The 23,433-nt window shown below is 50.0% G+C and overlaps 1 protein-coding gene across 1 annotated transcript; it reads right to left on the bottom strand.

Annotated features, from left to right (window-relative positions):
• Positions 1–1,246: 1,246 nt before the first annotated feature.
• Positions 1,247–22,823, bottom strand: LOC122909415 (TRAF interacting protein). Its single transcript, XM_044253544.1, has 15 exons — positions 22,552–22,823; positions 16,839–16,896; positions 16,250–16,333; positions 13,959–13,998; positions 13,220–13,347; positions 11,923–12,017; positions 11,313–11,426; positions 10,269–10,356; positions 9,574–9,663; positions 9,050–9,138; positions 4,298–4,453; positions 2,582–2,630; positions 2,159–2,308; positions 2,009–2,059; positions 1,247–1,807 (listed from the first exon to the last, which is right to left on the bottom strand). Exons 1-15 carry the CDS (start codon positions 22,647–22,649, stop codon positions 1,688–1,690), a joined length of 1,410 nt encoding a protein of 469 aa, XP_044109479.1. The 5' UTR covers positions 22,650–22,823; the 3' UTR covers positions 1,247–1,687.
• Positions 22,824–23,433: the final 610 nt, after the last annotated feature.

Below are 23,433 nucleotides of genomic sequence, written 5' to 3'. Positions count from 1 at the left end.
CTGTCAAATAAATAAATGAAACCTTAAAAAAAAATAAATAAACAGTTGGGGGAAGTTTATGTAGCAAGAAAACAAATTACCCGACAGAAACTCTCTAACCATTAACTCCTCCTTTTCTCCTCATACTAGCTCCTGGTAACCTCAATTCTATTTTCCTTCTGTCTCTATGAATTTAGCCGTTCTAGATTCCTCATTTAGGTGAAATCATACAGTATTTGTCTTTGGAGTCTGACTTATTTCCTCAGGGTCGTAAGTTCTCAACCTGCGAAGCTGACTCATCAGGCTCCCACAGTTGGGAGGTTAGGGCTATTGTCCCCAGTTTAAAGGAGCAGAGACACCCCGAGAGGTAGGGAGTTTGCTAAGATCACTTGGCTGGCCTGGAAGCCTATTAGGCAGCCACAGAGGGCCCCCTAAGTCGATGCTGCGCTTCTCCTCACCAAACCTCCTTGGTTCAAGGCGGCAACAGAAGAATCTGGTTCCCACCACGAAGAGCATTACTTTCTGTGTGGCCCCTCGGGATGCACTAGAGGCACCTGGGCATGCTCAGCCTGAAGCACGTGGGCACCCACCTTCATTCCCTGTGCCAGGCCCATGCTGGGCCCCGCGGAGAGAGATGAAGCCCCATGCAGTAGTGAGAAAGAGAAGTGTAGGAGACCTCAGCCAAGCTACAGGTCACAAGGGGAAGTCTGGGAGAAAGTGCTCTTGAAGTTAAGACCCAAAGGTCACAGATTATTCATTTTGCTTGCTGAGAGTTCCCTGTACGGCTATACCTGTTTACCTAATTGCTTTCCAGACTATGTCATTTGGCTTGTGCCCAGCTTAGAGACTGTGGACAAAACAGTGATTTCAGGGTGCTTGGGTGGCTCAGTGGGTTAAAGCCTCTACCTTTGGCTCGGGCCATGATCCCAGGGTCCTGGGATCGAGGCCCGCATCGGGCTCTCTGCTTGGCATGGAACCTGCTTCCTCCTCTCTCTCAGCCTACTTGTGATCTCTGTCAAATAAATAAATAAAATCTTTAAAAAAAACAAACAAACTGCAGTGATCTCATTCCTACTGGGGTCTCCTGGTGCCCTATGAGGGGGTACATGCCTCAGGGTAGGGCTACTGAGTCTGAGTCTAGGTGAAGGTCCCATTTTAGAAAATTATGCCAAATGGTTTGTCAAAGGTTGATGCAAATTTATACTCCCAGAGACATGAAGAAAAGATTCTATCTTTTTTATTTTACATAGAAATCTCCCCTCCCCCGCCCAACCAGCCTCTCCCTGCCACCATACCCATCCTGCTCAGCTCTGGCCATGCCTAGCAGCAAGTCAGAAGTAGGCAGAAGCGGGGCAGGCTGAAATTGCCCAAGAAGCTCCAGGCACTTTGGTCCACACAGTCAACAAAAGACTTTAGTCTTGAGAACCAGCAGCAGCCCAGGCACATCGGCTATAAATAGGAGCCTTGAATAAGGAGGCACACGTAGGCCCAATATGGTAGACCCAGTTGGGGTGGGGGGGACAGGCAGGGTGAGTGCAAGAAAAGCAAGGCTTCTGGGCCTCACCCTCACCCCCATCTTTTTGTTTATCCTTGCCCTTGGGGCTGGTCCTGGAAGAGGGGCCATGCCCCCCATACCCCCTGCTGAGCCAGTCCTGGCCTGTAACTTGGAGGCACAATATCTGGCCATTGGTCTGGCTCACTGTTCTCACTACCACAGGAAGGTGTCCAGCTTGGCCTGGGAGGGAGGGAGCGCTCGTCTCGCTGTCACTCTCTGCTTAGTCTTGGGCTTGGGTTTCACAGGCAGTGGGCGGATCATAGATATGTCAGTCTGAAGAAGATGTCAAGGAAGAGGCCTAAAGAAGAGACTGGGCAGCAAAGGCTTAAGCTTGGGGGCTGGGCAGCTCTACTCTGAGTGAGGTCTAGCTCTGCACACATGAAGCTGTAGCCACTACCAGGCTGGGGGCTGAGGGTACAGGTGAGGAACGGTGTGGCTAGCTCAGCTCCGTCCAATGTTACAGAACAAGGATACAGGTTGGATGAATTTTGTCCGACCTCCAAGCCCATCGAAGCCTGTCCTTACCTAAAGTAGAAGGAAGAAGTGAGTGGGCCAGACTAATAGGCTAGGGGGCTGGCCACCCAAGAGCACTGGCGCTTGCCCCTCGTGGGAAGCCATACTCACTGCATCTGTGCTGCGACAGGGCTCTGCCTTGGCTCTTTTGGGCTGTTTCTGGCCGAGGACGGCATTCCGGATAAAGACAGGAAAGGCACTGGCCAGCTCCTCATCTGGCTCTCCCACACAGCGCTGGCCGCCCAGTGAGAGCTGGGACTCCTGGAGGGCAAACCCCAAAGCCAGACCTCATGAGCCCGGTGGCAGCAAAGGAGGGGGTGGGTTGCGGCAATGGAACAGGACCAGGACCTCTGGCACCTCACCCGTATGCAGAAAGGATAACAAGAAGAGTTCCCAGGTAGTTCCAAAGTATTTTAGTCCTGGGCCAGGAATGAGAGGGCTCTGGCAAGACCCTGCCCCCTCCGTGGTCCAGCTTCACACTCAGTCCTGGCAAGGTTGGATGGCGACTGCCTGACTTCTTCTGGGAAGCCTTACCTGCTTGGGGCCTTTGGCCATCTTCTTGGGGATGTCCTGAACGGGAGAGCTGCAAAAGCAAGACATGAAGGCAAGAGGCAGGTGAGGAAGACACAAGGCCGGGCAAACCAGGCTCAGCACACAGCCCTTAGGGAGCCACGACGGGGCACGGCTTCTGTAATGGTGGTGTGCTTGGGCAAGGCCCCTTGGTCAGCCCCACCCCACGCGCAGGTCTCTGAACAGCTGGACATGATCACAGCTGCCAGAGTGGGGAGAAGGAAGTTGAAACACTTTCCAGTCTTGTGGCTCCACTTGGAGCCAAGCCAATTCCAATGCTCCCCAAGGCCTCAGGCACCATAGTATGTCCTGGTGGGGCTGGAGGCCCCGCTGATTCACCACCCACAGGAGGAAACCCAGTCATGTCCATACAAGCAGAAGGCACTTCGTGAGCTAAGGCTTAGCTGCATCTGCCCAGAGAGGGGCCACTAGCTCCATAAGACCCTTGGATGAGAGCTTAGAAAGCTCTGTTATTACACAGGGCTAGGCCATCTTCCTAGATAATCTGTGCAGGCAGGGTCTGGGGAAAGAAGTGATCATGGCCCAGGCCGTGGCCATTCACTCCCAGCTCCAGAACTAGACACAGTATTTCCATCCAATTCCTGAGGACACTAGCAGCTGAATACCCTCTCCTGGTATTTACTCAGGTGGGTAAAAGGATGGTAACGTAGCTCTGACCATATGGCTTCTCAAAGCCATGAGGATAGAGCCAAGATTGGGCCTGTCAGCTCTGGGGCCCTCCACTCCTGCCCTCAGAGCCTGTGGTGAGGCTACATGATGACCACGGGAAGAGTCTCCACTTGCTACAAGTTTGGCCCTGGGGAGGCGGATCCAAGGTGGAAACATCCTGGGTCCCCCCCCCCCCTTTAGGTCCTAAAGATGATAGAAATGTCTTACCCTTTCTAGCAAAAGAGACAACATCAAGAAACCAGTGCCCTAGGCACTTGTAGGTCCTGACAGCAGCCCATATGCCCAAGGGTTGCTTTCCTCGGCTACCATGCCTGACTCCCTATGACATAGGTATCTCTAGCCCTGAGGGCGGGGAGAGGTAGCGAGCCCAGCTGGCTCTCCATTTTGCCCTCTCCCCAGTAGTCTTCCACCTTCACTGCCTAACACCTTGATTTTTTTCTTTCATCTCCAAAGTCTCTGATTAAGGAATGCCCGTGGAGGCATTCCCAGTCCTCTACACTCCTAGTACAGGTCCCACCCAGCCCCCTGCAGCTCCCTACAGTTTCTCATACCTGCTCCATGGGATACCCCCTTAGGTGGTAGAGTCCTGGGCTCCATGATTTGAGATGGTCCTAAGCATGAGCCCAAGAGGCACACAGTAGAAGAGGAAGTTCAGAGTCCCTGGCCTAGGACTCTGTTGGGCAGACATTCAAGGTATGGAGAGCACACACATCCCCCAGCATCATCAACCCAGACCTGACCCTACTGGGACCCCTGTGGTTCTCTCCAACTCACATTACAGCACATTTGCTTAAAGGGTGATAGTGATGACTACAACAAGCAAGAGAACTCAGGAGAGGGAACAAAAGGTGGTCAGAAACAAAGCCATGGCCAACCTGAGGTGACCCTCACTGCCCTGTCAGCCACTTGGAATGACAAGGGCAGGGCCAGCAGAGACCTCTTCGTTATCCTCCCTCGAGGCTGTGGACAGGGCCAGGGACTACTACTTACCGTGCTATCTCTTGGCAGAGCTTCTTGGCACGGCCATGATGGATGCTGGAGGCCTGGGATGGAGGGGTGTTGACATCAAAGGTGGCATTGAGGTCAATATCCTCACCAAAGGCTGGTCTGCGAAGCTTTAGGCTCAGCATCTCCATAGGGGCTGGGCTATAGGCAGAGTTGGCCTGGTTACTCTGGACCACCGTGGCAGTCCAGAAGGACAAAAGTCCCTGAAGCATCAGAGATGGCCTGGTTCTAGGGGTCTGGGGCCCACATCTGGCTCAGGGCCACCCTGCAAGGAAGCCTGAATCTCTATGGAAAAAACCACTTGGCTTAGTGCTTTAGTCATGGGACCAGTCAAAGTCTTCAAGACATGGAAGGAAGAAAGCAAAACACATACAAAACCCAAGTGTACAAACAAAAGGCTATGTTTTGACCAAATAGCTTCATTTGTCAGAATGTAGTGCAAGAGGCCAGAGATGTGCCCACAGACTGATGGAGACGGCAAATGGCATAATTTTGGAAATGGTCAAATGACTCCCCAGAGGGCTGGCACTTTCACAGCCTGAATATGATGCAGACATTAAACTCGTGTTTTTGGAGAGTAAACTTAATAACATGGGGAAATGCTCATACGTGACATTTAAAAAGTAATATGAAACTCTGTGATAAAAGAAAAAACAGACAAGTTGGACTCCAAAAAGATTTAAAATTGTGTGCATCTAAAGACACCATTGGACACCCAGATGGCTCAGTCAGTTGAGCATCTGATTCTTGGTTTTGGCTCGGGTCATGATCTTGGAGTCGTGGGATCAAGCCCTCCACTGGGCTCTGGGCTTGCAGCAGAGTCTGCTTGTCCCTCACCCCCTGCTCCCATGCTCTCTCTCTCTCAAATAAATAAATAAAATCTTAAAAAAAAAAAAAAAAAAGACACGGGGCACCAGGGTGGCTCAGTTGTTAAGCATCTGCCTTCGGCTCAGGTCATGATCCCAGGGTCCTGGGATCCAGCCCCGCATTGGGCTCCCTGCTCCACGGGAAGCCTGCTTCTCCCTCTCCCACTCCGCCTGCTTGTGTTCCCTCTCTTGCTGTCTCTGTCTCTGTCAAATAAACAAATAAAATCTTAAAAAAAAAGAAGACACTGTTAACAGAGTAAGAAGGTGATCCACAGAATGGAAGAAACTATTTGCAAATCATCTCTCTCGTAAAGGACTAAAATCCAGAATATAGATAGATAGAACTGAAGCCCTGTAACGGAAAACAAACAAGCTAGTTCAGAACTAGGCCCAGCGCCTGAATAGACTTTTTTCCAGAAAAGATCTACAGATGGCCAGTAAGCCCATGAAAAGATGCTCAACATCACTGGTCATTAGGGTGATGCAAAGTTACCATGAGCTACTACTTCACACCCAGGAGGATGGCTGCTAGAAACAACAACAAAAACCCAAACTAACAGAAAAGAACAAGTGTAGGTGAGGATGTGGTAAAATTGGAACCCTGGGGTGCCAGGCTGGCCCAATGGGCGGAGCAGGTGACTCTTGATCTCGGGGTCATGAGTTCGAGCCCCACATTGGGTATGGAGATGACTTAAAAATAAAATCCTGAAGAAAAATTGGAATCTTTGTGTACTATTGGTGGGAATATAAAATGGTACATCTGTCGTGTAAAATAGTACAGCAGTTCCTCGAAAAGCTAAAAATAGAATTAGCATATGATCCAGCCGCTCCACTTCTGGATATACATCCAGAGCTGAAAGCAGGATCTCAAAGAGACATCCGCACAGCTATGTTCATAGCTGCATACTCTCAACAGTTAAAAGGTGGAAGCAACCCAGATGTCCGGCCAGCAGCGGACGTATAAGCAAGATGTGCTATACACATCCAACCTGCTACAACATGGGTGAACCCTGAGGACATCACAAGCCGAGTCACAAAAAGACAAATACCGAATGATTCCCCTTAAATATGGTATCTGGAGTAGTCAGAATCATAGAGACACAAAGTAGAGTGGTGGGTGTTAGGGGCTGGAAAATGGAAGTTTTTTTTTTGTTTTGTTTTTTGTTTTTTTTTTGGAAGTTTTTGTTTAATGAGTAGAGAGTTTCAGTATTTCAAGACGAAAAGGGTTCCGGAGGTGGCTGGTGGAGATGAAACCACATCACATATGTAATGTTATCGAACTGTGCCCTTGAAAATGCTGGTAAATTTTGTCAGGTATGTTTTGCCACTGTAATTTGGGAAAACAATTCTATGGAAAGTACAGTATTGGTGCACACACATCTCCCCTCAATCTTTCCCCACTAAGAGAGAAAGGACTTGAGGAAAATATATCACATGTCAACAGCGACCTCTGTGCTAAGTCCGTATTTTCCAAATTCTCCATGATGAGTATGTTGTTACCTTTATAACGAGGGCTGGTGGTTTTCTGTTAGAAAACTGCAGCTATTAGGATTTTTCCAGCCTACCCAGGCCTGGTGGCGCTCCTGTGGTCAGAGAACTCTGGGGAGTGGCAGGGCAGCCCCAAGAACATCCTTCCTTTAGGGACCTTGTCATCGGGGGTATCCAAAGCCCTACTCCCACTGATCAAGGACAGAGGGATGTCCTGTGAGGGTATGAGTCCCTGGCCGGGAGCCCACTGGGGCATGCGGATCGAAGGAAAGTGAACTACCTGCACTGATTTGGGTGGGTAAGCAATGTGGGAAGCTTGGACTATCTCTTCCTTTCCCTGGCCAGGTCCCTGGAGCCTCTACCCTTCTTGCCTGCAAGTGAAAACAAAGATTGCACAAACCCACCTCAAATCCATGCCATGCTGGTTGCTTTGCTTTCCCCTCTGGGAGCCACAGCATAAAGCAGGAGCCAGGAGCATTCGCAGCAACACTTGTAGTATCTGTTAATTCTGCCTCTATCTACCAACCCCAGCGAGTCCTCTGCCACTATCTCCCAGCCCAGAGGGTTGATAAACCTCATCGCACCCCACTCTCCACAGCTGTGCCACACCCCACTACACCGGGGGGCCTGAGATGCCCGCCCTGGAGGCTCCCACATGCCGGAGAGCCGGAGCTCAGCCCTCACTGAAACCTCTAGATACAAATGGCATAAGCACCACTTTTCTTGTCAGGGGATCTGGCCTGTCCTCATGGCCTGTCATGGCCGGGGGCTTTTCGGGCTTTGCCATCTGACCCCCCCAGTTTGTCCACCCTACTGGACCACAAGCTCCAAGAGGACTGAGAGGGCCTGACATGCAGTGTGCCCTCAGTGAGAACCTGCTACAGAAGTCTAGGCCACATTCTGGTGCGGAGTGGTAAAGAAAGTAAGCAAAAGCAGGTATGCAGAGTCCCAGGGAGCCTGGAGGCATCCCTTACTGTGGATGCCAGACACAGAGCACAAGTGTGTGGAAATGCCCTGAGGCCCACGGAGTGGGAAGTGCAGGGAGCACGGTGGAGCTTGTAGATAGCAGCCTGGAGTGACAGCCTAGGAAAAGGATTTTTACTTCCTGCCTTGAGGCAATTTGAGTTCTAAATGCCTGACCACATGAGATGGCCTTTGAGACTATCAGATCTCCACGAGCCAGGCTCCTGACAGAGCCCTTGTGCAACCTGGGCTTTCAAGCCGCCGTGGCCATGGGCTCTGAGAGTGGAGTGGGGAGGAAGAACCAGACACAAAGTCTAGTTTGTCTAGATCGGCAACACACTGGACCTCACAGAAAATCACACTCCCACAGCCGTTTCTCAGTCCAACCCAGATGGGTGAGCAGGCAGCTCTAGCTCCATGAGGAGACGCTGGAGGGTCTGAGGTAAAAAGGAAAGAGTACGGTTGAAGAACTAAAGGTATGATGAGAATTAGAGGACCCTGGCTTGTTGGCACTCACTCCCCAGTGGGGAATGTTCGTGTAAGGAAGTTCATGTGAGGAACACAGAGCAAGATGTGGCTCCCGGTCTACTCATCGCCGGGTGTGTGCATGGGCTGGTTCCATGAGTGCCTCAGGTACAGTGCCAAGAGGTCTGGGAGTGTCTGGTGGGGGAGGGAATGACGTGAAGCCCAGGAGCTGATAATCTGGGCAGACAGGAGAAGCCGGAGGATGGTCACCAGCCTCACCTTCAGGTGGTGGCCGGGGATGCGGTCAGGAGGCACCACAGAGGTTAGCCAGGTAGACTCCAGCAACTGATTGTATGTGAGGAAGAAGGAGCATAATGATTTTCCAAAGGACATTGAAAAGTGACTCAAATAAAAGTCTGGGCCACTGGCTTATGTGCTTTCCATCTGGGCCAGCAGCTGGGCAGCTAGGCAGGACAGCCCTGAGGTGCTCTTAGCTGGTCAGCTTCTGTGAAACACTCCAGAGGAATGGGCAGCCGGTCCTGGCAGGGACACCCATCCCTCTGCCTCTTGGCTCCCCCTGCCGGCAGCTTTAATGCACACATTCCTGAGAGCAGCGAGGAATTTATTTTGGTGCCAGTTTCATGTTTGTTTCAGAATCTGGGGCAGACAGATGCATTTGGTAAGCATTCCATAAACAGGAAGCGTGCGGACAGTCAACGTTCCTGTCCCTTCCCTGCCCGTCCCTAGGTCCTCTCTGGCCAACCTTTCCTTGTCAGAGCCCAGAGCTTGCCTCAAAGCTGTTTTCAATTACATCTTGGCTATGTCTCAGGGCAGAAGGCCCACAGCCTTCACACCCACACGGACCACCCACCCAACCAAAGCCAGGAGTAGTAAAGACCCTTTCTGGGGAGTCTTCCAGCTTATGACCCCTGTACACCCCAGAAAGTCAACAAACCTCTCTAAAACCAGGCGGTTGACAGTCTCAGTGTCTACTGGTGGCAGGTTCAGGGTTTCCTGCAGCATCGTTAGCTTTTTTTTCAGGCTCTTGGGGAAGGAAAGAGAAGACTGTGAAAGGAAGGCTGAGGCAGCAAGCCCAGAGAGACCACCAAGGACGTGGATGACATGCACAACAGGCAAGCCCACTGGGAGCAGGGCAAGGCCTGAACCCCCAACATCCTGAATACCTGGGATCAACCAGTCTCAGAACCCCTCTCTGGTGAAGCCTCTCCTGTGGTGAGGCTACGTCCCTGGGGATATAGGTACAGGACAGGCTGTAGGAGAAGACCCACGGTGCTGTCTGTCCCCTACTGAGGAGGCCAAGGCTCCAAATCAGGGCCAAGGTATACATCTTGACCCCCTCTGAGTCAGGAGGATGCAGGGAACCCAGAGCCACCGCCACAGACTGGGACATAGGTTCCTAGGCTCTCGGAAGACGCACAAACAACCCCTCATTCACGTATGGCCAGGGATGTCCCTCACCACAATCTCCTTGTCAGCACTCTGTAGATCCTTCTGGGCCGACTTCAGCTCCAACTTGGTCTGGTCTAGTTCAGAGTAGACTGTCTGCAACTATAAGAAAGTATAGGGAATAAAGACCAGGCCAGCAGGCGGCCGCGTGCTCTGGCCCCACCTGCTGCTACCCAGCGCACGCTCAAGGAAGCCCCGGGTCCAGAAGAGTCTGAGGACACACAGGGAGACCCTGGCTTTGTGGGGCCTGTCTGTGCCCATCTGGGGCTGCCTGGAAACTAGGGCTGTGCCCTACACCCAACAACCCATGGAGGCACCAGGCCCCGAGATAAAGCAGCTGTGCTAAAAGAACCGGGTTCCCAGTATGTTCCTCCTACTCTGGGCCTGGGACAAAAGCAGGCCTCTGACACTGTCACATTCAGGATCTGTGCTCTCCAGCCAGCTGAGAGGTGCCAGAGGCCAGAGAGAATAGAGGGCATCATGAATGTACATGTACGGGGTGGGGGGGGATGCCTGCGTGACCATCTACCCTAAGTGGACAAGCCACAGAGCCAGAGCTGAGGCCCAGTAACCAGTCCCTGTGGGCCACCCAATGGCCCCATGGAGTCTGCTGCACCATCAGGGCCCACGCCTTTGCTCAGGAGACAGGAACGAGCACGACAAAAGGATAGCCACCACACCCCTCACCTTTGGTTTCCCACTGTTACCTTGCTTTTGGAAGAAAACAAGTCCTTCTTCAGTTTGTCCGCCAGCTCCCCTGAGGCCTTCCGAGCCTCTTTGAGATTCTCATACTCTCTATGAGGGAGCCAGGAAAAGGGATGTCAGAATGGGGCACCCTGCCGGTCAGACTGCACCCCGGCACCAAACAAACATAGAGCCCAGGCTGTCCCCTCAGCCAGGTCTCCTCCCTACTCTGAACCCTGAGCCCAACAGGGTGGGGCTGCGGAGGGTCCTGCAAGGGGCGGGGGGAGTCTCTGTTCCCTGCCGGTCCTGCAGGCCCTGGTGATTGGAGAGGGTATGCAGGAAGCCCCGCCCTCACTAGGGTCTCAGGAAGAGGCCGCTATACCACCTGGCCCTCACTGAAGGCATCTGGGATCCTCTGCGCCTGTTAGCCATTTGGCCCCTTTCCACAACCTCACATCCACAGTAGTGGCGAATCTGAGCAAAGTTTCTGATTCAAGTTAGGCAGAGTCGGTAAGTGCTGATGGGAAACAGGCTCCATTTATCATGATGGGGCTTATAGCTCAGAGAATGGTGCCAGTCTGCTTAGCAATAACACTTCTGGGGCTCCTGGGTGGCTCAGTCAGTTAAGCATGTGCCTTCAGCTCAGGTTGTGATCCCAGGGTCCTGAGGTCAAGCCCTGGGATCAAGCCCCACATAGGGCTCCCTGCTCGGTGGGGAGCCTGCTTCTCCCTCCCAAATCCCCCACTGCTTGTATTCCCTCTCTTGTTATCTCTGTCAAATAAATAAAATCTTAAAAAAAAAAAAAAAAGAATAACACTTCCCTTCACACTCATTGTCTCAGTAACCCAATGAGGCAAATTATTACTATCCCCACGCAGGAAGCTGGTCAGAGGCTAAGAAATTGACTCCTAGCCACATGGTGAGAGGTGAGATCACGGTTCAACTGAGGCAGGATAGCTCCAGAGCCTGCCCCTTTACTCAGCCTTCTCTGCTTTGTAAGAGATGGGCAAAATAGAGGATGCCATGGCTTAGCTCCTGGACTGGGCCACAGGGGCCAGAGTACACACTTCTTGAGGGACACGCAGTACACAGCCAGCTGCTCCACCGCGGACTGTCCCACACCCATGTCTCGGATCATCTCCTCCACCTCGGGTCGCTGGCTCTGGAGCAGGAGCTCAATCCTGAAAAACACCCAGCCCACGACATTTAGAATCTGGAGGCTGATGGGTAGGTACCCAGTGCAGCTCTGCTCTCCTTTGCTGCTGTTGCTATGGTGACAGCCTGGCCTGCCAGCATGCTTTAGCAGGCGGGTCTACCCAAAGAAAGGCCCCGCAGCAGAGCCAAACGCAGCTGCAGGGATGCTGCTAGGGAAGAACGGGTGCTGACAGGTCCTCAAGGTCAGGGATCCCTGGAGAAGGGTCTCTGGAGCCAAAGACCTGCCAGGTCACTGGGCCAGAGGCAATAGAAAGGGGGAGGACTGAGGCCAGGGGCCCCATGGCAAGTGGAGGAGCCCCCCGAGGCCGAGTGAGGACACGGGGCCCACACCCCCCTGGCCTCAGCTCCACATGGCCGGTGGAGATTTGAGCCATGGAAGTGATCCAAGCCCCACTGCAATCCTAACAGCTGGGCCCTGGGGCTAGAGGAGTGAGCTGAGGGTGGTCCCAGTGTCGGGCTCACCGCTCCATGGTTCGCATCTTGGTCCTGAGTCGGTGTGCCTCCTCCTGGGCTTGCCTGCTCTCGTCCTGCTGCTGCTCCAAGTACTTCATCTGCTTCTGCACAGCAAACACACCCATGCCCACCTGTCGCTTGGAGGATCCCAGGCACCAACGGCTAAAGTCATCCTGAGAACTCTACTCTGGAACTGTCCACTTTTCCAAATGCCGATAACCGTGTGTCCCCAGCCCTGCAGAAGGAAGGCTCCTGGGCCCCATTCTGGCTTGTGCTTTTTCTGCTCTGACGCCCTACACCAGCTGCTCCTTCACCTCCCTGCTTGCTTCCTCCCGAGATGTATCTTACCCCAGGCACATCCCACTACCTAGAGGCCCACTGTGGGCTGCCGAGGTCCCAGGGCCTAAGGCTCAGGGTGCATGTTGTGTAGGCAGCTGAAGAAACACAAATCCAGGTCTCATTATCCACCATCTAGACCCAAGGACAGTTACCAATCAGGATAGGAGAGCTGGACCAGAGGCAGTGGGCCAGGCTCAGCACAAAAGCACTCCATCTCTGACCTGGGAATGCCATCGAAGATGCCTGCTCTGCGGTCAAGTACTGATTCACTCCTTCCCTCCCACTGGCCACGCCACGTGATCCAGCCCAGCCACCAAGCAGTAACAGAGACAACGAACACCCTGGGGCTCTGTCTGTTCACAAAGATGGCTCCCATTCCCTTTCAAATGGCATCCAGCAAGGACTGCTCCTTCTTACGAGGCCAGAATATCAACTGCAGGTTCAGATCAATCGCCTCATGCCCCTTAGAGAGCAAGAGGCTCACCAACCCAGCCTGATACAAAATTCATCTGGGTCTAGAGCGCCTTGCTCTGCAGGCTTTGATCTGCCTGGTCAGCTCAGCACATCTGACTTCAAAGGCCCCCTGCTCCTCCCTGGGATGCTGTTTGATCTGGCTCCAGAGAGCAGCCCAGCCAAGGACTAGAGTGCTAATGGAAGGTTCCTCAGTCTGGCTTCATCGGTGGAGTACAAACCACTTTTGGAAACAAGGTCCAGCCTCACTGAGGTCTTGGCTGAGCTGACCCTCCGAGAAGCGCCAGGAAGGCCTCACCTCTTCATACTACCTGGCGCAAAATCCGTAAGCATGCCAATGTGACCCTTTGCTTACGGGCTGGATGGGTACAAAATGGGTAGCCTAGGGAAGAAGGGATTTGCCTCCATTTTATAACCGCACAAACAAAGGTAATGACCAAGGCAGAACCAGAAGATGAGCCCAACCGACTTGTGCCCACAGAACCTGGGGACCCACCTTGAGGGTGGAGCACAGCATTTCGGCCTTGTCTAAGGCCTTCTGCAAGGATTCCACGGTGGCGTTGCGCTCTTCCAGCGTGTCCCGCAGGGTGTCAATGATCACCTGACTGTCCCTTTTCTCCTTCTCTGCAGCAGAGGTGGGAAGGGGGAAGGCCTGTTCACTCATCAGTGTAAGAACCTGAGCCCTTGGGCTCCAGCACCGCACCCCAGAGCCATGTAAGGAACAAGTCTCCAGTCAGCAAGTTGGGTGACCTGCTTCTCTCTCTGGCACACACCAAGCCAGGGAATCTAAGCCAGAGTCTCTTCATGCATGGGATGAGACCCTCTTTCTGCTGCTTAGAACTACTTGAGTAAAGATTTCACTGCTCTCCACTCCCAAGGATCTAGTTAATTCATCATCTTAGAACTCAAGCAGGTTTCCTGCGAAACTCAGCAGCCAAACTCTCTCCTAGAAATAGTCTATCCCATTTGGTAGTCCCTTCCCTTCCCAGTCCCAGTCCTGGGGCTCTCTCTTTGTTCTCAAAGAGAGAAAGCTTATCGGGCCTAGGTGGACAGCTTGAGGCACCTCCCTTTCTTCCCCTTTCCTGCCAATCACAAGAGCTGGCAAAACTCTTGGCTGTACAAAGAAGGGAGAGCCCCTAGCTTCACCAGAAGACTGGAACCATTCTTCCCAGGGCCTCTCCCCCAAGCACTGAGGTCAGGGGCTTCCCAGGACCCCTTGTCTCTTACTAACTCACCTTTCTGAGCAAGCTGGGCTCTGGTGTTATCCAGTTCATTCTACAAGGCAATATCCACAATAAGAAGCAGAAAGGCATCATACCTGGCTTCCACACAGCATTCCAAAGACTTGCAGGGAGATCCAGGAGGGGACAATGAGGCCTGCAGGTCCAGGGAGGCACAGACCCTGATATATGTCATGACCAAGCTAGGCCCACAGTGGAGATACGTCTTGCTTTTTTTTTTTTTTTTAATTTTTTTTTTTTTTTTTTTTTTTTTTTGGACAGAGAGAAATCACAAGTAGACGGAGAGGCAGGCAGAGAGAGAGAGAGGGAAGCAGGCCCCCCGCCGAGCAGAGAGCCCGATGCGGGACTCGATCCCAGGACCCTGAGACCACGACCCGAGCCGAAGGCAGCGGCTTAACCCATTGAGCCACCCAGGCGCCCACGTCTTGCTTTTTTATCTCTATGCTTTTTTTAAAAAGTAGGTAAGACGGAGGAAAATAATCTCAAGTATAAGACCCTGGGACAGAGAAGGAGGCAGAACAGGGCAAGAGAGGGGCCAGAAAGGGGCAAGAGAAGTGAAGTTGGACCTGTGGGATCAGTCTCACAGCAGAGGCTTCTAACACTTCCTTGGCCCTGTGCTGGCCCTTACACTCTCTGGGCTTCACTCACTGGGGTCACAGCGTTGGGAGGGCTAAGGACTTTGGGTCACCACTTCCTCCCTCTATCCCAGGTCCTGCTTGCTCCACAGTCTACTTCTCTCCAAGCTCTGAGCTGGCTCTGTGTACCATGAACCTTCCAACCCTAATAAAGTAGGTAAGCTGGGACAACTTCGTGTCTCTGGATGAAACCTCACACGTGCTAGGCTCTAACCAGACTATTGTGAGGGTCAAATGAACCTCTCAAAGCCTGGCCGTTAAGTTACAGAGCCACTGCCACAGAACCACTGAGAGGCTGAGGCAGAAATGAGTCCACCTCCCATTCAGGAGTTTGGAGCACTCAACACCCCCATGGGCAAGAGAAGTTTTCCATAAGCAGAAAAACCAGGCACTGTAGAACTGAAAGGCTTGGTCAAGGGTTCATGGTGGTGCTGGATGGAATTCAGGCAAAGCTTCCCCCAGATCACTCTTTCTAGGTCAGCACGAGACTCAGAATTTCACCAGTGACCAATACCAAAAACCAGCCCCAGTAGAGGGATGAGCTCCCTTCTGTAAAAATCCCCCACTCAGGACTCCAGGGCAAAAGCTTTTGGTGGCTGGGTGGCTCAGTGTCAGCAGAATATACTGGAGAGCAAATGGTGGGTAGAGAAGGGCATGCATGGGCTGCCAGAGAACAGACACCAACCCAAAGCTCCCCCAAGTTGCCTGCCTCCTACACTTAAGCAAGGTGCCTGCAAGCCCTTGCTCCAGACTACTCAAGATGCTGCCTCTCTGTCTCCTAGATCTGGCTTTGAAAGCCAGAAAGAAAGGAAGCTGCCTTTGTTGTCTTTATCATAGGGAAGACACAGCTTAAAACCAGGAGCAGTTACCATGACGATGAACGTGCTGGCTTTAAGCACAAAAGCTCTACGTACTTGAAGCAGGAAGGTTCCAAGGAAATCACAGCAACCTGGGGCCAAGGCCAAATGAACCCTGGGCTGACAGATGCCCAGCAAATGAACCCTCATGTCCAGGTGCATTGTGAATCCCAATCCCACTTCCTCAAGAGGTTTTGACCAATTCAGTCCCCCCAGTACACAAAGAAAGTTAAATCTTGGACTTGAAGGGAAGAAGTATAGGAGGAATGGTGGGTTTCTGCCCTGGCTCACATCCTGATTCCAGTCGTTCTGCCCTCCATTCCTGGTTCCAGAAAGACTCAAGCAACTGGATATATACCAAGCTTCCCCACAGTTTTGAGGCACAGACAGGTTTGTGAATAGTGGGTTCACACATCCTCCGTGGCTGAGGACTAGAAGAGTTTTCTGATCGGTTTCTAGCTGTCCAAGCAGCAAGGTGGGCTGGGAAGGATGGCTGTATAACCTCCATGAGAGAACCTCAGGGAGACACTCTGGCCTTTGGTGGGAATCGCTCTGAAATCCCAAGGGCGAAGGCTCACAGTCACGTGGCTCCCTTCTTCCCCAACAGTGTATCTCTCCAATGACTGGGTCTTTATCATCACATTTCCTTTGCTCTCTTCCCCTCTGCCTTGAAACCTCTACAAATCTCCCTCCAGACTCTATCTCCACAGTTTACACACCCACCCTGGGAGGGAACAGAGAGTAAATTCTCAGAGGGCTTGCAGTGCAGTAGAATGACATAAATCCCAGGTACCTTTAAGAATTCTGCATCTAAGACACTCTCTTCCTCTTGGGCAAGGTCAAAGAAGAGCTTATTAATAATGGTTCTTCTGCCAACCTGGATGAAAGGACAAGAGAGAGTATGACTGTATAGCTGGGTCATGTGCAAGGCCGACAGGAATGGACATGCTGCTTAACATGGAGCCAGGCCTGTTCTCAGGCCTAACTTTTCACAGCACATCCCTTGGAATCAGATGAGCTCTGTAACCCTGCAGGTGCCCCACGCTGGTGCCACTGGTTTGGTGGTTACTGAAGTCATGTCACCATAGACCCATGTGGTTCAAAAGACATCCCAACTCTAGGTGCTGGGCACTGAGGATGGGGAAAGGCAAGGAAGGAGGTCAAATTTAGCTAGGTGAAGACCAGCCCGGGCAACAAGTCCATTTGCCAGCTATTCTTGGGCACAAGTAGGTCTCCTGAGCCACTCAAAAGCACAAGTAAGGCTTAAACAGCCTCAAACCATGAGGGTCCAAAAAGGTCAAAGATCTTGTTCAGTTTCAGAGATTTTTTTCTCATTCCTCCTCCCCGGCAAGGAAAAGGTGTTTTCACCCCATCGCCCTCACCTGGATTCGACACTGTGGACAGGTCCGACTTGGTGCTGTCTCAAACCACTGAATTAGGCTGGAATGGGAAGCAGAGAAGCAGACTGGTGAGCCCTTGCGTGGGCAGAGACGTACAGGCCAGGCAGTCACCCTGACCACAACAGCATCTGACTTATTCCTCCTCAACCCGATGCCTGACCACCAAGGAGTGTAGTATCACAGTGGGACAGTACATCCCACGGGGCCTCACTGGTACAAACACTCTGACCAGTTGGCCCTTTTTTGGCCCTGTTGGTATGGCCGTCCTGACCTGAGCTGCTTGCTCTTTTGTCAACATTCCAGGCTCTGACTAGGATGGAGCAGCAGCCAAAGCCCAGGGTCCCTCAGAGATAGGGATTCCAATAACACACCCACTTTAAGCTAGGACTCCAAAGGGCTACACTTTCAGAGTCAGGGTACACTAGAAGTAAATACAAGTTGTGGTAAAAGCAAAACACAGTCCAGCTTCACCTCATCTATCTGAGTGGTCCAACAAAACCTCAAACCTTAAACTCTTATTAGTCTCCTACTAGTAGACTCTCCCACCAGGGACCAGGGAGAAGCAGAGTCCTTTCTGGAGGGTAATACCATCATCCCAGGCCTGTTTATTTCTGTAAATACTTTTCCATATATTAGGCATGAGATAAATTCAAAGGTACCCAGGTACAGCGATGAGAATGAGTGAGTCTACATCTAAGAACAACATTATGGATGAATCACATACACATAACATGGAGGAAGAGAAGCCGGATACAACATATATTATGTATGACTCCAATTACATAAAGTAAATGTTTCAGGTTGTTTTTGTTTGTTTTTTAAGATTTTATTTATTTATTTGGCAGAGAGAGAGAGACAGAGATCACAAGTAGGCAAAGAGGCAGGCAGAGAGAGGGGCAGGGAAGCAGGCTCCCCGCCTAGCAGAGAGCCCGATGTGGGGCTCGATCCCAGGACCCGGAGATCACAATCTGAGCTGAAGGCAGAGGCTCAACCCACTGAGCCACCCAGGCACTCCCATTTTAGTTTTTTTAAAAAGCAAATAGACAAGGGAAAAAGCACTATGCACACAAACCAGAACATACACACAAAGACTTCAGATATGGGAATTGTCAGACACAATGTAACACAGCATGCTAAGGAAATAAAAATCAAGACTGAAAATATCAGTAGAGGTACTGGCTCAGTACCTCAGGTACTGCCTGGCTCAGTCAGGAGAGCATGTGACTCTTGATCTTGGGATTGTGAGTTTGAGCCCTATGGTAGGGGTAGAGTTTATCTTAGAAAAGAAAAAAATATATCAGTAGAGAACTACAGACTAAAAGGTGGCATGGCAGAACTTAATAAGAACCAAACAGAAATTCGAAAATTAAAAATGGCCAAAATTAAGAATTCAATGGATGAGTTTAATGGCAGTTTATGCACAGTTGAAGAATTAGTAAAATGAAAAGATAGGTCAGAAAAAACACTAAGGGGGCGCCTGGGTGGCTCAGTGGGTTAAGCCGCTGCCTTCGGCTCAGGTCATGATCTCAGGGTCCTGGGATCGAGCCCCACATCGGGCTCTCTGCTCTGCGGGGAGCCTGCTTCCTCTTCTCTGCCTGCCTCTCTGCCTACTTGTGATCTCTGTCTGTCAAATAAATAAATAAAATCTTAAAAAAAAAAAAGAAAGAAAAAACACTAAGAATCAAAAAGACAGAAAAATATATGAGACGGTAAAAGATACAGAAAATAATGTGAAAAGCTCTAGCATACATATAATGAGTTCCAAAAAGAAAGTATTAGGTGGAATTATGCACATTCCCCAAGAAGTCTATATCCTAATTTCTCAAAACTGTGAATATTTCACCTAATATGACAATAGTAATTTTGCAGATGTGATTTAGGATCTCGAGACAGGGGACGTCCTGGGTGGCTCAGTAGGTTGAGTGTCTGCGATTGAGCGTCTGCCTTTGGCTCAGGTCCTGATCCCAGAGGGATCAGGAATAGAGCCCCATGTTAGGTTCCGTGTTAGGTCATGGGTGGCTCAGTGGGTTAAAGCCACTGCCTTCGGCTCAGATCATGATCCTAGGGCCCTGGGATCGAGCCCCGCATCGGGCTATCTGCTCAGCAGGGAGCCTGCTACCTCCTCTCTCTCTGCCTGCCTCTCTGCCTACTTGTGATCTCTGTCAAATAAATAAATAAAATCTTTAAAAAATAATAATAATAATAAACAAATAAATAAATAAATCTTTAAAAAAACAAAACAAAACAAACCTTGAGACAGGGAGATTATCCAGGTGTGTCCCCATGTAATCACAAGGGTCCCTAAGCGAAGCAGGGGTGTCAGAGTCATACAGAGAGCAATGAAGATGGAAAATGGGGCCATGAGCTAAGAAAGGCATATATCTACTTACAAACATTGACTATAACCTGGTAAACCCATTTTGGACTTCTAACCTCTGGAACTGCAAGATAGTAAATCTGGGTTGTTTTAAGCCACCAAGTTAGTAGTAATTTGTTATAACAAACGAGAAACTAATATGAAAAGAAAACAGATAATGAACTAGAGACAAGACCTGAAAAGATAATGGCTGATAATTTTCCAAAACTAATTACAGAAACCATTCCACAAGTTAGAGAACCATAATGAATTCCAAGCAGGATAAGTAAAAAAATGGTAACAAAAAGAGAGCTGAAGTGCTATGTTATTGTCAGACAAAATAGACTTCAAGTTAAAAAAAGGTACAAAAAACAAAGAAGAACTTTATATATTGATAAAAGGTACAATACAACAGGAAGAAATAACAATTATAAACACACATGTACCTAATAACAGAGCCAAAAAAAATATATGGAAGAAAATTGGACAGGATTCAAGAGAGAAATAGACAGCTATACAATAAAAGTTGAAGAGGTCAATAACCCAAACTTTTAATAATGGATAGAATAAAGAGGACTCAGACAACATAAACCAACTAGATCTAACACACAAATACTCCACCCAATCACAGCAGAATATGCATTCTTCTCTAGTGCACACGGAACATTCTCCAAGATAGACCGTATATTGGGCCACAAAACAAGTACCAATAAATTTTAAAAGATTAAAATCATACAAAGTGTTTTTTCTGATCACAATGGAATGAAACTGAAAACCAGTAACAGAAACACAACTGGAAAATTCACAAATACATAAATTAACACACTCTTAAATAACTGATGGATCAAGGAAGAAATCATAAAGGAAATTAGAGAATACCTTGAGATGAGTGAAAATTTGAAAAGACCACATACCAAGACTTACAGAATTCAGTGAAAGCATGCTAAAAGGAAAGTTGATAGCTGTAAACACACACACATTAAAAAAAATACCCATTAGTAACTATTATAAAAAAAACGAAAACAGAAAATAACAAGTGTTGACAAGGATGTAGAGAAATTGGACACTTGTGCATTGCTGCTGGGGATGTAAAATGGTGCAGTCAATGTGGAAAACAGTAAAGCAGTTCTTCAAAAAATTAAACATAGAATTACCATATGATCCAGTCATCTCACCTCTGGGTATAACCCAAAAGGAATGAAAGCAGGCACTTATACAGATACTTTTACACCAGTTCATTGTAGCATTATTCATAGTAGCCAGAACACGGAAACAACCCAACATCCTTTAACAGATGAAGGGATAAATAAAATGTGGTATTCCCGTACAATCGAATTTTAGTCATTAAAGGAATGAAATTCTCATACATGCTACAGCATGGATGAACCTTAAAAACATTACGCTTAGTGAAGTAAGCAAAACTCAAAAGAACAAAACTGTATGATTCCACTTACACAAGATACCCAGAATAGGAAAATTCAAGGAGAAAGAGGGTAAAATAGAGGTTTTGAGGGCAATGGGGAAGAAGGGTAATGGAGAGTTGTCATTTTTTGATACAGTTTCTGTTTGGAATGATGGAAAAGTTCTGGAAATAGATAAAGGGAATGAAGAGGTACAAACTTCCAGTTATAAAATAAATAAGTCATGGGGTGCCTGGGTGGCCCAGTGGGTTAAAGTCTCTGCCTTCAGCTCAGGTCATGATAGCAGGGTCCTGGGATCGAGCCCCGAATCTATCCCTTCCTCTCTCTCTCTCCCTGCCTCTCTGCCTACTTGTGATCTCCCTCTCTGTCAAATAATTAAATAAAATTGTTTAAAAAACAAACAAACAAATCAGTAAATAAGTCATGGAGATGAAAAGGAAAGCGTAGGAAATATGCTCAATAATACTGTTGTATGGTGGGTGCCTGGGTGGCTCAGCAGGTTGGGTGTCTGCCTTCCCATCAGGTCAGAATCCCAGGGTTCTGGGATCAAACCCCACACTGGAATCCCTGCTCAGCAAAGAGCCTGCTTTTCCCTCTCCCTCTGCAGTTTTCTCACTCTCTCTCTCAAATAAATAAATAAAATATTTTAATTAATTAATTAGACAGAGAGAGCACAAACAGAGGGAGTGGAAGGAGAAGCAGACTCCCCACTGAGAAGGGAGCCTGATGGGGAGCTGGACCGAGGACCCTGGGATCATGACCTGAGGTAAAGGCAGTCACTAAACAAACTGAGCCACCCAGGTGCCCCATAAATAAATAAAATCCTAAAAAAAAAAAATACTGCTGTATAGTGACAGACAGTGACCACAATTAAATCGTGGTTAGCATCGACTAATGTACAGAATTGATGAATCAATATGTTGTGCAACTGAAACTAATATAATATGGTATGTCAATTATATTTCACTTTAAAAAAAAAGAGCTCTGGGGGCGCCTGGGTGGCTCAGTGGATTGCACTGCTGCCTTCAGTTCAGGTCGTGATCTCGGGGTCCTGGGATCGAGTCCCGCATCGGGCTCTCTGCTCAGCGGGGAGCCTGCTTCCTCCTCTCTCTCTGCCTGCCTCTCTGCCTGCTTGTGATCTCTATATGTCAAATAAATGAATAGAATAAAAAAAAAAAAAAGAGCTCTGAATCAGCCAGTCCACAGATGCTAAGGGAATCTTTCCTCACCAGCTGTACATTCAAACGGTCAGTAGGATGTTTAGGGAGCACCTCCTTGCCCTCCATGTTTGTTTGGCTTTTTTTTTTTTTTTAAATATTTTATTTACTTATTTGAGAGAGAGAGAGAGATCACAGAGGGCAAGGGAGAAGCAGACTTGCTCAGTCCCAGGGCCCTGAAATCATGACCTGAGTCGAAGGCAGGTGCTTAACCAACTGAGCCATCCAGGTGCCCCCTTGCCCTTCCTTCCATGTTATCTTGGGATTCTTGGCGTCAGTGAGTACACTGAGGCGTCCGACCAACGAGATGACTCTGGGTGGAATAATCCCAAATCATCAACCAAACCACAAGTCGGATAGCCAGAGGCCTTCCAGGTTATCTCAAAGAAAAAAAAGCCCTCATTAATTTGGCGAAAAGTCACCTCTGCCCGGACTAATAATTTTGAAGTCACATCTCTCTGCTAGCGGATCAAGGAAGCCCCTACTTTATGTTCACCGAACCAACTCTGTTTCCCTGGACTCAGTTCAGCAGTTACCTCCTCCGAGAAGCCTGCCCAGACCCGCCTCTGATTCCACCTACCGTGGGAATCAGTCTAGTGCCGTCTTAATCACCTGTCTGGGCTCCGCCGGGGGACCCAGCACCCCTCAGTTCTGTAGCCGTACAAGGCCGAGAGCCCGGCCCCGCCACTGTGGTCACTCACCACTGAAGATGGAATGTGTGGCCGCAGTGGATGGCGGCCACATCTCGGGAGTGGTCGAAGAAGTCGGAGCAGATGGTGCACAGCGCACGGATAGGCATGACGACTGATCTAAAGGGGATCAGGCAGCCAAGGAAACCTCGACGGGTCCAGCTTCGCGGCCGCGCCCCCGCGCCCCCGCGAGCTTCAAATTTGGCTCCACAGCGCAACTTCCGGGAGCGAACCGGAAGTGGTGATAAAGTACGTGGAGGTGGAGCCCGGGAGCTGGGTCTGGATTGGACGAGCCATGGGGGCGGGGCTTAACGACCGAAGAGATTCCTGGAGCTGAGCGCGAGACTGATCTGTCAGTGTATCTCTCCAGTAGCTCCCTGAAGGATTCGGCAGGTACCCGCAGTAGCTATGCCGCCGGCTGGCCCCTTTGTGGGGCAAGATAAGATAGTATGGTCCGAAGCCAGATCTGTGCGAAGCGCGCCGGGCTCGGGCTCCTCAGCCCTGTTCTATTAGGGCAGGCTTCTCTGCATCTCGGGAGAGTCGAGAAGACCGAAGCCGTAGGGAAATGGGACGGTTGTCCCGATGGAGAGCGGTCTCCTGGGCTCTGGGCAATGCCCGGCCATACTACGCCCACAGACTAAAAGAATACCCCACCCTCTCAGCCCTCAGCTCTGAGTGGTCCTAGAAAGATGCACACAGATCCTAACCCCTCAGGACACCCTGAGCTTACTCTGGCTTTATCCAAGCAAGGCATGATGACCCCTAAGTTTGGAGGCGGCAGGGCCAGTACCCGGACTTAAGCTCTTAGCTCCCAGGAGGATTAGCATGCCTCTGGACCGTAATGGGGTTAGAATTTTGAAGGCCCAGATGCTTCATAGACCAGGGACTAACAAA

This window comes from Neovison vison, chromosome 6, assembly GCF_020171115.1.
Source record: "Neovison vison isolate M4711 chromosome 6, ASM_NN_V1, whole genome shotgun sequence".
Classification (NCBI taxonomy): domain Eukaryota; kingdom Metazoa; phylum Chordata; class Mammalia; order Carnivora; family Mustelidae; genus Neogale; species Neogale vison.
The sequence above is the reverse complement of the archived record's forward strand: the minus strand, read 5'-3'. Positions and strand labels throughout refer to the sequence as shown.

What these genes read in the sequence shown, in the direction of transcription:
- LOC122909415 (XM_044253544.1), bottom strand. Translation starts at nt 22,649, where the DNA reads ATGCCTATCCGTGCGCTGTGCACCATCTGCTCCGACTTCTTCGACCAC. An exon ending in GTCCACAGTGTCGAATCCAG is followed by an intron (nt 16,334 to 16,838) that starts GTGAGGGCGATG and finishes CCTTTCATCCAG; the next exon opens with GTTGGCAGAAGAACCATTAT. An exon ending in TAGATGCAGAATTCTTAAAG is followed by an intron (nt 13,999 to 16,249) that starts GTACCTGGGATT and finishes ATTGCCTTGTAG; the next exon opens with AATGAACTGGATAACACCAG.